This window comes from Pocillopora verrucosa, chromosome 8 (genome assembly GCF_036669915.1).
Source record: "Pocillopora verrucosa isolate sample1 chromosome 8, ASM3666991v2, whole genome shotgun sequence".
Classification (NCBI taxonomy): domain Eukaryota; kingdom Metazoa; phylum Cnidaria; class Anthozoa; order Scleractinia; family Pocilloporidae; genus Pocillopora; species Pocillopora verrucosa.
The window spans coordinates 9987714-10001185 of NC_089319.1; the positions used below are offsets into that span (position 1 = coordinate 9987714).

A 13472-nucleotide genomic window follows, 5' to 3' on the forward strand; every position below is an offset into this window, starting at 1 on the left:
CTCTTCGCTTCTGAGCAGTTATGTGACAACAACAACCAATTACGATGGCGAAAAGCACGATGACCAAAACAATGAAGATAGTTTGAACGACTTCAGACATACCGGAATAGAGTTAAAAGCACAATCGACAAAAGAATCGAAAGGTTCAAAGTCCTGAACGAAAAAAAAAATCCAAAATCCTTTCGGATATTTGTTCCGATTTGAGTTATCTTTTCACGGCGAAGTACATGAATACTATGAATAGCTATTCAAGCAGAACTTATCGTTCCTTGAGCTTGAGATTCTTTAACGAAATCACTGGGAAGAATTACTCCTCTTTTCGATGGGGTCTCTAACAAAGAACAGTCCTGTTTTGCTCTTATAAACAGAGTTCGGTCTGCTGACCGCCATTTTAAAATTCTCATTAAATCAAAGTAGTCACGCAACGCCAACCGAATTTGGACCATTAAGCGGCATCCTATGTAACAACTACTCTCGACAGCCAGCTGCTCGCTTTTTAAAACTCTATTTCATAGGGTAACTTAGAATTATAACCTGAGTTGATAACGTAACAGGCCACCGTAAAGAGTTTAAAAGCTGACATCTCGAGCGTTAGCCCTTCACCATTCGCTGTGACCAACACTGATATTGATCCACTGTTGGGTTAGGGAAGGGGTAGGGATAGGTGGGCAGTTGCCCAGCTACTGATATTGATCCTAACTGGTTTATTAAAAAACGCCCAAAAATATAGATAACTCTTCCCAACTTTATTTTGTAAGAACAAACAGAATGTTCAATGTACAAAAAAACACTTTCGCTTTAACTCGTCTTCATGCGCGCACATTGTATAATTGTACATAATCCACGATGGAAACTCATAATGAAAACTTTTGAATTACATTATCAAATGATCCAGTTTTTAATATTCAAAAACTATTCCAGGAGTGCGCTTCGGATATAAGATGGTAAACAAACGCGACGCATAGCGCCGACTTGGCTATAACTAATCTTGTTTCCAACGAGCGCGAATGGAATAGTTGTTTTATTAAATTTCTTTAAATCCTGAATGTTTGGATACCCTTAGCTCCGCAAAAGTTGGCGCAAAACATTCATACAAGTGGACACGAAAAAAGAGCCGATAACCGGAGTTGCGTGAACCAAGCAGGATTGCAGTATTAGAAGTTAAAAATTTCATGATGCAATATGCTGAGAATTTCGACGATCATTCATCACCGCTTCACTCCAATACCCTCCACTACATTTCTTTGAGCGCTCATTTACGATCAGCAAGTCAAGTAAGGAGTCGCGTTTGATTAGTGTTTCACTCATGATCAATAACTTAATGTAAGAGGGACTTTTTTCCAAGGTCAACTTTCCATGAAGAAAAGCAACTAAAAGGGCGCTGTAAATATCTTGCACAGATCAGTATCGCCATGTTTAGAAAGTTTGGTCATACAACTACGACCTGAGTGTGCAACATTCTAAATGCATATTTTCATAATTAAAATCCCTATTCTTCAAGAAATTTGTGTATAATATGCAAGGTATGTCACGTAAAACTGTGCACATTCACGACTGTTTATAGTACTTTTTACACTTTTTAAAACGGTGGTCACCCATTTCGAATCGCGGTCGCTAGTACTTCTCCGCTGATGGTTCAAGGCGGAGACCTTCTCTCAATAGAAATCAGTGTCCATCGGCCGTAACAGAACACCATAAATATGTGCGTATCCACCTCGCCGTGACTCAACGTGAAAAAGATCCTTTGATCTGCATACTTGTTCGACGATTCGTCCAAAGGTTACGATTGCTTGATGATAAAAAAAATTCCAAATTATGATCTGGGTTATTCAACCATTGACGTTTCACAAAGAGTCGGATTTACTTTGCTGAAGTGACAAGGTTGCAAATTATGTCACTTAGGGCTAAAACTGAAACTTGTTTCTAAATTTGCCCTCTTGTCGTCAAGCTGACATCCTAGAGAATTAGCCAGAGAAATTTTTGTGGTTTTCATTGAGCTCTAGGCAGCTTTAAGCGGTCAAATATCAAGGGAAGATGATAATCCGGTTGCTTTCAAAATTTTAAACCACTGAGAGCTTCAGCACGGAAGACTTTTTTCGATTTCATTTCGCGCTAGATGCATTTTTAGGCTCTCCACTCTATTACGCCCATGTCACATATTCTCTGACCAGACTGTCTATAGTCAGCCATGCTTTATCGCATTCCGTTGTCGTGCGACCGGCTCCCAAGTCTATAGTAGGTCTTAATAGTTGAGATTGCTTATTATCATGAGCTCGACTGTGAAGAGACTTGCGTTAGATCTGATAGAACACCTCGTCCGGGATGCTCGTACCTACGAACAACTCTTGACAACCTCGATGGATCGCGTGGCCATAATCTGTGACAGAGAAACCCGACTAACATAAGCAGCAACACGAGTAATACCAACACGACACTGAGAACCAACCAGTTGTACAACTTGTGCTTTTCAGTCAGCTCACACGCCGCACAAGCTGCTTGCTCCGTGGCATTTTTTTCGCAAAAAGCAAAGGGAAGCATCCATGAAGAAAACCCCCCAACCACAAACATTGACACCGTGAGTCGCTTCCATCTCGTGACAATGACATGTGCGTCCATTTTTCACCTTAAGAATCTAGTTATCATTTGACCAGAATAAAAGCTCTCTTTGTGAAAACAATTCGCTGTTTACATGACACTTCACGCTGATAAAAAGAATAATGAACTTAATACCCAGAGACGTGAGTAGGGTCTTGAGGAGGGCTTGTATGTCAGCAGATCAGTACCATACAACAGATGATTGGCTATTTGGAAACATTCACATATCATGGCATTCATTTCGGCCGGCTTTCTCAGGTTATTTTCCTCTTTGCAGCGATAATGCACAAACATGGCGCCGGATAAGATTATGGTTGTCAACGAGATGGTTAGCTTTGAAGGCGGTGTTTGAATAATATGTTTACATAGAGCGAGTCAATGCATCCTCAGGGCTTACACTAGCTTTAATTTGTTGGTTTATAAACAATTTAACAACGTCATTAGGCGGAAAGTCAAGGATTGACTACCTGATGTTGGACTCGTCATCAAAACTCAAATCCAAAACTAAGAGCGCACGTGTAAGTAAGGTGTAAAGACAACCACCCTTCTTCTCTGACTAACCAATTTAGACAGCCCTCGAGAAAATCGGATGTAAATGCTTGCGGTATAAGTGCTGGTTTTGACCTAGGCCAGTTTTGGTATTATTTCGCTGAAGTGTGCGAATAACATCTGACCGAAATGATACTTCGGCTCGTGTTAGATAACAGATGGAGTGCGGTTTCCCGCTGAAATGCAAGTTTGTCTTTAAGGCTGCAGAAGCTGAGGTGTTAGTCAACTCAGAGGTGATTGAAATTTGCTGAAGAAGGTCGATCTAGTGGAAAAATTTGCTAGATAACATCGAGGAAAAATGGCCGAGTAGGCGCCTGGATTTGTCTTTACCCTCCGGGCTCACTGATGCAATTATTACCATTAACACCGTTAATTTCAAAAATTAAATTACCAAAACAAGATCAGATAAAGAACAGATGCGAAACCTATATTATACTGATTACAACAAAGTGCGAGGAACCGTTTGCTTCGAACCAAAAAGAAAAAGGATTCCGTGGAAAGAAGGCGCATCGATCCCATTAGCCCAAAAACTCTAAACTCTTTAGTGCCTGAGGAATGGCTGGTCAGTCATGAGGGCTATTCTTTCAGATATGTCTATGATGATAAAGAAAATGACGTCAGCAAGAATCGGACACGGTGACTGAGGGGATAAAGAAAAAAGCTGCATATCAGGAGAAATGATTGTCATTGATAAGAAGACGTTAATAGCTCTGGGAAGAATTCAACGGAAATTCTAATGAGTAAAGTCAGAGAACAACAGACTGAGGGCGGCCGAGATTGTTAGTGATATTGGGCAAGCGAAGGCAAAAACTTGGATCTGATCACCAGTTAAAAACGAAAAAAAAAACGACGCAAGAAGCCCTGTCGTATGTATTCTTAGACTAAGTTTCTTCAATGGAACAAAAACGTGCTCTGTAATATCAAAGTTTTCTACCCTTGTAAATTTACACAAGGAGACAAAATGTTGCCGTGTTAACGTTGCGACAAGATAAACAAAGCCAAAATTTCAGGGGATCTTTTGATGAGTTTTAAAATATCATTTACGGTGTTCATTGCTTACACAATCAGATTATCTTCTACAGTATCTTATATTTGGACAGCTGCAAACAAGTAAAGGAATGAAAGAACCGCTTCCTGCCGCAAATTATTTATCGTGTTGTAATTCTTGTCATGAATCTGGCAAACGATGTAAGAAAACTTGGCTCAAGCAATATTCAAGAGTACCTCATCACTCAACGTGTCAAAACAATCACTTATCATCTTTAGATCCATAGTGACTTTTCATGCAGCCTACGTGATTTACACTGGATACCTAGTGTGTACGGCGGAAGTCTGACGCGATCTATTGTGTTCGTCTATTTAGGAACAGAGAAATATTCACACTAATTAACTGATCCAAAACACGTACATAAGTTGCAAAGAAGTAATTACGGTTTTTTTTCTATATTTCTTGTGGTTCCAGACGATGGATTCATGTATGTACAGGCTTATTCAATACATCGTCCTCTTAAAAGCCACTTGTGGTTGATTCACTCAAGTGTTCGGATTGGCCTTCCCGGTTAAATGTTATAAGGAAATATAGACTGGTTTCTATCTGCTTCAAAGGGATTACCACTCAAAACTGTTATTTCTCGTTCTGACATGAAATACTAATTTTTACTCTCTAATTTACACGTTCCTTCTGTACATGCCTTTGTTGCACATGATTCAAGTTTGTCTTTAAATCATAATCCTGAGGAACTTTCCTCAATGTTGGACACCGCTACCTTTAAAACATCTTCGTAGCTTGGCGGGTTGGACGTATTTCCGTACCGCTGATCGCTGTACGGAGGAGGTTCCTCGTTAATGCTTTGAGTATCGGGAGGAGGTTCGAATGCTTCTTCGTCATCTTCGCCTTCTTCCGATCTGGGTCGAGGTTTATCGTAAGCCGAGTAAAAATCGTAAGGCGGTAAGCGCGCGTGAGGGACATAAAAGCCGTTTGAAAATCCATCCAAATCTCCATTGAGTGCAAAATTATCAATTCCCATATTTAATTCAACCTGCGACGTATCGTGTCCAGTCAAGTGACTTTCATTCCAATAATCCTCCCCTGTTTGTGATCCTTGTGTCGTTGCCGAGCGCCTCTGTTGATTTCGCCTTTGTTTTGCCCGGGCCAAGCAGAACGAAATCAAGCAGAAATTTATAAATAGAATTGAAAATCCCACAAGAGCGATAGCAAATTCTTGGTTTCCTGAGAGCAAACTGTGGCTCGTGGAAGTTGGTTTCCCAATTCCGTTTGACCCTGTAGAGATCGTAGTCTCCGCTACTGTTTTGTATTCCATTGACACGTCAGTCGACGGAATCCGACCTTCTTGACTGTCCGACTTTGACTCGACGTAAACGCAATGTCCTTGTCGACAGACCTTGCCAGAGCCACAGGAAATGTTCAAAAGATCGCAGTCAATAATGTCGATAACTCGACTGTTGTTTATCCGCGTATTGTTTCCGCAATTGCTCTGTGGAGGTGGGCATTTTACAAAACTTAACGTCAGCTTTGCTTCGAAGGAAATAACTAAAAACACAACCAAATTTACCGACGTCATTTCTAAGCTTGAATCCTTAACAACAACTCTGTCATCAATCCTACCGACAACATCACATAGCTTTTTCACTCCATTTCTGCTTCGTCACAGCAGCCTGGCATATTTCCTCGTAGATATTCCACTCCACTATTCATGTTTTTGTGATTGACTAACGATGCGGTAACGTTTTCTCAACTCCCGTTGGCTCAAGCTGCACTTAATACAAACTACAATTTGCATGTGAATGACATGTTCGCCGCGTAGCCACGTAACAAACAATAACAAGGGTTTATTAGCATTTACAGCGCACACTTCAAATTTAGTTTTATTGTTCAAATGTGTGAAACGACAATTGTATTTTTGCTGGAAAAACACGATCAAAAATGGTGCAGTATTTTAAAGCTTAACATAAACCACTTTCAAAGCGTGCTGATTTGAACTAAAAACTCACTGCGTAATAGAATACACTAGGAAAGCCGTGAAAACGTGGTAATTTACGGTAATGTTTGCGATGCAATCATTACCTGAACATGCAAATTTTAATGGCAATAGCAGTTAACAACACAGCACCATTTGCGACGTAAACTCGTGCTCACACATTTTTCATTAGTACACCGTTGTTACACGTCCATGGATGGAAATGTAGTTATCATAATCTGATGTCATCCAGTAAACTAAAACACACCTTCACGTTTTTAACTGTTTTGCAGGTCTTAAATTTGGCGATAACAAAAACAATAGCGAAACTTCTAGTTCGCGGAAAAAAGGTTACCAAAATAGGAACTTTGAAGAAATATTCTATTTATAACTATAACCTTGAGCGTCAAAGGGGAAACTATATTATTAGACATCCTTTTTAAAGTTACGGAAGAAAATTAACATATTCTTAACTTTCTACACAGGAAATTTATACCAGCACCCAAATGGTATCATTTCTTTCGTGATTTCACATTTTTATTTATCCACATAATGTTTTAGCCGGGAAAACTTAATTCAAAATCCAACACACATAGATTGGACCTAGAGAGAGAAGTGCTATCGTTTTGTCACGAGCCTGCAACAAAGAAAAGACCCGAGTACCCGACGAAGAATCGAACCCAAGAGCTTCGGATTTGGCCCACACGATGCCACTGACTGCCACTGAGCAAAAGGCATTCCCCTGGCTGGGAAGTGCATCTTACACCCTCGGTTTAAAAACTTCTGTAACTATGAAGAACTTCCGACTGTTATTTTTCCAATATATGGTGTTGCACTGTTTACTTGAAATTTTCAAAACATACTCTTTAGTTACTTAGTTAGTTATGCCCTAAGCTTTTCCCAGAGCATAGGCCATCGATCATCACCCTCCTTCACCTCCTCCTGGGCCTGCCCTGGGCTGGCGTTTTAAGTGTGGTTCAGTTTTGGCCCCAATTCTTCATACCAGCCAGAATACCTCGCCCCCAGATGTTTTTTGGTTGTTCTCTAGTCCGTTTGCTCTGTGGATTTCGTTTCATTTTACGACTATCGGCTAAATTTTTTTGGCCGTTTTACGACTATCGGTTATCCCCATTAAGACCTCTCGTAACACCGTCGGGATGTTTCCTCGAGGTGCGGCCACTCCCTCCGACTGATTTGTGATTGAATTGGTTCCTGTCCTGATCTTTCCCATAGCACCTCTTTTGCTTTTCTCTCTGTTCATGTTATGTTCAGAATTCTTCTCAAGCAGTTGTTGATAAGTGATTGGAACTCATTACTTTTTAGACCAAGTATTTTTTCATCATGAGGCTTATTTTCCCTGTAATAATAAATTGCAGTTTTGGTCGCCCGCTTGAAGAGGGATCAGTTCTTCCTCAGTTTTGTAGGAGATTTTATCCGGATGCCAGAAACAGATTTTATACTTTGAATACACTTTTCCTGTAAACATTTTCATGTTATTCGCAATGCAGGATGTCTACTTAAAAACATTTATTGCGAGTAGTTTAAAGTGTCTGTGACACGAAATTTTTTTTTGCGTAAATATTCAGCTCGTCATATATACAAACCAATTCCGATAGAATAAAGATTTCAAAAAACTTAAAACTCGGTTTTTTCGGGCCCTAAAGTGCACTTATTTTGTCTTCAAGCATCCCGTCGACTGGTAACGAATTAGCGAGTGATGACGTAGAAAACTGTGAAAACTCTCCGTTGACACTCACAAATCTCTCACATCTCTTGTAATTTTGTATCGGTCAGCGTTGAAATACCATTGCAATAATGTCCGATAGTGATGTATACCTACCTTCAGCAAGCTCTACCGAGAGTTTTGATAGTAAAGAAGAAATGGGAGTTGCGAGTACGGTTCAGCCCTATGAAGGAGAACCGCGTGCATCAAACAAAGATTTCGGCGAAGAATGACTAGGACGGTTTCTCGCGTGCGGTGTTCAGGTCAAGATTAGAACAAAAAACTCCCGTCACTGAATGTTTAGTTTGATGCGTTTGTGTCTTGTTTTCTATGGCGAAATCTATGTTAAGAATGGGTAGCTGTGTTCGTTTTTGTAGACAACATTTTATTCCTTCGCACAAAGAGCGGCAAGGGTTCCCCTTGCTCAGTGTTCTAGATTTTCGTTGCTTTAGAGGGATTCCTTTAGCAAACCACGAGCTAACTTTTGACGAAAGAATCGGCTGTATCACGAGGCACGATGATTTTGTGCCGAGAAGTCATCGGGCAGTTTTTACCGCAAGCCTATCCTTTCCTCAAAGATTGCAAAGACTGAGGCTGTCGCCGTGGAGCCGGTCAAACAGAAAACGAGTGAGTTTACCTGATTCAAGTTTACACGGCCCCTTCGAGCTTGTGTTTATGACAGTATCCGCCAAAGGTTTCGCACTGTTCTCGCAACAGGATATTGGTCAGTTCAGGAAAGAGCTTGACCTTTATCACAAATTATGTATTCCTGGTGACAAAATACGATGGAAACTACAACTGGTAGGATTTTCATACGATAAGAAAAGCGCTAATGTAGTCATGTGGAAAGACAAAGAGTATGAGTACGTCTCAAGCGCGTGAAATAAACCTGAACGATAAGGAGCTCACCATTCTTCGCTTGCGACATGTCAGCCGAAAATAGTGATGAACAATCGTTTACGGTATGGAAACAGGCCCCTTAATGAGCATTCTTTTAAGCTGAATTCTTCGGTTATCTTCCCCTGATTTGTCCAGTGGTATGTGTTCGTATTATCCATACAGCTACATCCTTTGGAGTGTATTGCATAGAAATATACTGTATATGTTTGTTATTCTCGTAGCTGACATCATTTGGCTCTCCGGCCACGCATTACGTTCGTTCTCTCTTCCAGATTACTCCTTTCTCCACTATAGTCGCCGACGTGTCTTCACAATTTTCTACGTCACAACGATGTAACATGATCGTTTTGGCCGCGCGCTTGATGGAGACACTTTTTGGCCGCCAAATCGTACTTTCAATGTACAAAAAATGTTCAAGGAGAACTCGCTAATTGCTTAAATCGATTATTTCTAATTTTGAATAAGGCGATTAACCAAAAAATGCAAAAAAAAAATTCGTCTCATAGGCAATCTCAGTTCTGTGGAGTGATATAAGCAAAGAACATTGCAGTATCGTATTTTAAGCTGCACTCCGTCGCGACAGAGTATTCCAGAAATGTGCCACGAGCTATGCCAATCGCTGTAACTGGATTAAAATAAAAGAATGGTACAAAATAATTATAGGGTTCAAAACCTGGGAGTTAATTGAGCCCTCTTAAATGAAAGCTGGTTAAAACAACGCGTAACCAAGTTTCTCAATCTCTCAAACAGGACCCGCATCAAGTGGCATTCTTTTGATAATTTTTCTTTGAAATATATATTTTTGAGATAATAATTGCTCAGATAATAACGACTGGATTCCGTAAGCATATTGCACAGCGGTTGGCAGCGCAGCCGACTCTGTTGGAAAGTAACAGAAAATATTATATAAGGAACAACAACAGACGAATGAAAAATTGAAAGTTTTTATTCTACACAGCTAGTGACAGCAACAAAATTTAGGACGCACGGACAATAGGGTGAACAGCGCAAGGGAGATAAAAGTTACCGCTTCTTCTAGAAATATAAAACTAATCATGTCGAGAGGATATTGAAAGAATGTCGTCCAATGTAATGAAAGTATTATCGTTTTCCCCTGCTATCCGCCCACTTACTTCCCCATTTGCCATGGAGTTTATCTAACTTGAATCATTTCCTCGCGCAAACCAAGTCTAAACACGAAAACAACATTTTTTTAAATCGGACCGCATTGATCATTGTTACTTACAAAACAGGAAGCCTTAATCTTATTACCTCATCACCAACGTTTACAAATAAAATAACTGAACTGCTGTTGCGGGGTTGGACCATCTGCACAATGTTGTTGCAACGAATTTCTTTCACGTCTATTGACATTACGAAACGATTCCTCACATAAATTTGTGTACTCTTTATTTTGAACCAAATAAATTAAAGTTAAATAATATATACAACTTTCAACGTGTGCATGAATAACGAATACTTGCTCAACTATTTACAATCAATAGCAATAAATAGAAACGAATAAAATTCACCTTTTACAAAGTTGATCCGTGCAATGGCAATAAAGGCTGTGCCCGCTAGTAAGTTAAAAGAAGTAAAATCAAATCTAAAAAAAAGGATTCTTAGATCTTTGAAATCAAAGATTTAAAAGGATATTTGAACGTAGAAGAATTAGCAAGTAAATTCTTAAAACTACAAAATTCACTTATAATAAGACTTTGTAATTAACTCGTGCGGTTTTACTAGGAGATTACGTAAAAGCCGTTTAATTTGAAACCCGAAGGTCGATTTTCCGGACTCGCCTTTTTCCGGCCCCTCCGCCACACGACGAGATGAAACAAAAATGCAAATCCTGTTAATTTTTTTTTTGTTTTGATTTGTTTGTCTTTCGTCCAAGTTTTGTACAGTAACAAGAGTGAAAAAGACAGATGTTTTTTAAATTCTTATTTTCAGTGAAATACAGTAATCTAAAAAAATACGGGAGGGCATTGCCGTCAAAATTACTTGAACTGCACATATAACTAAAGACTATCTTCTAAGGGACTTTCTTTTGAAAGACTATCTTCTGAACGAAACTGAAAATTAAAGGCATTCTTCAAGTTATAACTTACAGAGTCGTCTTCGAAGTACTCATCGAAAGCAAATTAAGTTAACAGGCGAAACATGAATAGAATAAATAAAAGCGACCCTTCATTTTAGTTTGTGGGAGCAACATAATCGCCGTGAATTTAATTATTTCGCATGAATTTTTGGATAATTAACAGGAAAAAAGATCAAAATTGCCGTTTGCAGTATGATAAATTATTTTAAACTTTACCATTTGACACAGACTTTAGCCTCTGATAGACTGCCACTGTGAGCTTACATAACTGTACAGTGAGACCATTGCGTGCCACCGCGTGCAATCTTAATCACATCGCGTGATTCAACAGTAACGAACACGTTTAGTTCTTCACTTGGACAGCACCGCACTTAAACTTTGAGTAAATTTTTCATCAGCCAGCGGTGGTGATAACAGTGGTCCCTGTTTCTAAAGGCTTTAGTAACTGCGAAATCTTCACCACATGCTCATACGGAGGGGGAGAGTTTCCGAACAAAATACCATACTCTGGCGGTTGTTCATTTGATGTTTCAGTCCCCACGTTTTCTCCTACAACCGTACTTTGCATCTCGCCAATACCGTTTAAATTGAAGCTAAAAAGACTAAAATAAGGCGGAGGACCAGCAGTCATACTGAGCGACGAAAATCGCCTTCGCATTAAGTAGTCTGGAATTTCCACACCCGTGCTTGAATCGCATGTGGTGCTCTCATTCGATGGTGCGTCGACACTTTGTGACCAAGGTCCTTGTTTAAAGCACACGTAAACCAAAACGATAGCAAGTCCAATAATTAATGCCACAGATATACTCATAATGATTACAATGATCTCCACTCCGCTGCCTGAAGCATTCGAGTTTTCGCATTCATCGCTACATAGTCCGTGAGAGCATGATTCCAATTCACCATTACACTGCGATGACACACCGATCGCACATGAAACTAAAACCATCGCTGGATAGAAAACGAAAAATTTCATGATTTGATTAAGTCCCATCTTATTAAGATTATAAAAATCCACGTCGAGGTTTATCTCCCCTTGCTTGGCTCGCTCGCGTGAGGTTGTTTCTTCCCAGTTGTGACGGTATGAATGAAGTATCTTTTTATATTTAAGTTGTTTATGTATTATGACTTTATACATACCTTTCACACTGGTTAAAGGACTTCCGGTTTCCATGACGTCACAGGCGTGTGTCATGCCTTCCTTTCTTGTCAACGGAAAACTCTTGAAAGAAAGGGATAAAAACTTGTTTATTGAGATCCGTAGTATTCGCTTTGGAAACGCTTGCCCACAAACATACTGTACTGAAAGAACAAACCCCATCATCGGTCAAAAGGCGTAAAAGATATTGAGTAAAGTTCTTAACAGGATTTTTTTTTGTAAGTTACTAAAATTGTTAACACTTTGGGGCCGCTGTAACCTTGACCAGTGACCGCACACAGACCAAAACCTTTCAGGAACCTGCCCGATTTCACGTTTCGCTATACCCCGACAGTAGGGCGCCCACAAAACTGTCTCTTAAATGGTATGGAAGTGAAATGACAATAAAGAATCATTAATTCTAATAAAATAAGTGTTGAGTCAATTAGAGTTTGAAATTGGACTATGACGCAAACGTGACTATGTATTGCTAATTGTGGTTAAGAATCCAGCTAAGGAGTTTTTAAAAATGTGTTGCTTAAGAGTTTAATTTTCTTTATGTTCTAACATGTTTTGAGCTCTTTTGTCAAACAATCGTTCTGGTTTTTTAAGATATTGGACTGGAGCTTACGGGATGGAATTCAGTATATTTGCCCCACTAACGTGACATCGAAAATGAAACCAACTAGATCGGTTCTATTAATACTGATATGACATTTTCACGAGTCAATAGTCGGAAAGCCATTTCATCAACTAGTTTCAGCTTTCAACCTATGCCAGCCATCTACAAGACAAACCCTTCTTTTGCAGCAAAGAAATTTCTAGCCTGATAGGTTCTACCTACACGTTTAGTCGAGAAACCACAACAATACTCAACCACACGTTCGCGAATCCCTCAAGAGCAATATTTTCTTCATATATTGAGCGCGTATATTTTTTAGGCAATTTCTGGAATAGAGTGGTTCGTAATTTATATGCCTTTTTTTTTCTCCGAGGTTGTAAGAAGCGTGTTTCAGGTTTATTTTGGATGGGAAAGTCTCCTTTTCTTCGCTCAGCGTACGGTAAACTAGCGAATTTAAATTCTTAATTTTCTAGTTGAGCGACCCAGCTGAAAAGCTGAAATTTTCACGAGGTTTAATTATCAAAAGAACGTCAGGAATCCGCGGTACATTGGTAAATTATGATAGCTGAAGTTAGGTAAACAGCATGGAGTGCTACACCGCGCAACCACTGATAACCACAAGAATCAGAATTCTGATATTTCCCACAATGCTTTATCTCACTGAACTATCTTTGATTGCCTTTCTGAAATAGTAGGCAGCGATTAGAACATTCCAGCTGAATTCGAACATAGCTACAAATTCAGTTACTACTGTTGAGTTTTGCTTTGCTGACTTGAAAATTTTATTTCATTTTACTTGGCGAATTCTCCCAACCAATTGAAGCCAAAAGGGAGAATACCGAATTATTAAAAAAAAAATGATTTAA

General features: G+C 39.5%; 2 protein-coding genes across 2 annotated transcripts; both read right to left on the minus strand.

The window, feature by feature from the left end:
• Positions 1 to 4015: 4015 nt before the first annotated feature.
• Positions 4016 to 5915, minus strand: LOC131779028 (uncharacterized). The gene has a single exon (XM_059095546.2). The coding sequence runs from the start codon at positions 5724 to 5726 to the stop codon at positions 4869 to 4871; it is 858 nt and encodes a 285-aa protein (XP_058951529.2). The 5' UTR covers positions 5727 to 5915; the 3' UTR covers positions 4016 to 4868.
• A 3832-nt stretch (positions 5916 to 9747) lies between these two features.
• LOC131778956 (uncharacterized) lies at positions 9748 to 12129 on the minus strand. Its single transcript, XM_059095449.2, has 2 exons — positions 11987 to 12129; positions 9748 to 11797 (listed from the first exon to the last, which is right to left on the minus strand). The coding sequence occupies exons 1-2, from the start codon at positions 12039 to 12041 to the stop codon at positions 11241 to 11243; spliced, it is 612 nt and encodes a 203-aa protein (XP_058951432.1). The 5' UTR covers positions 12042 to 12129; the 3' UTR covers positions 9748 to 11240.
• Between the last annotated feature and the right edge of the window lie 1343 nt (positions 12130 to 13472).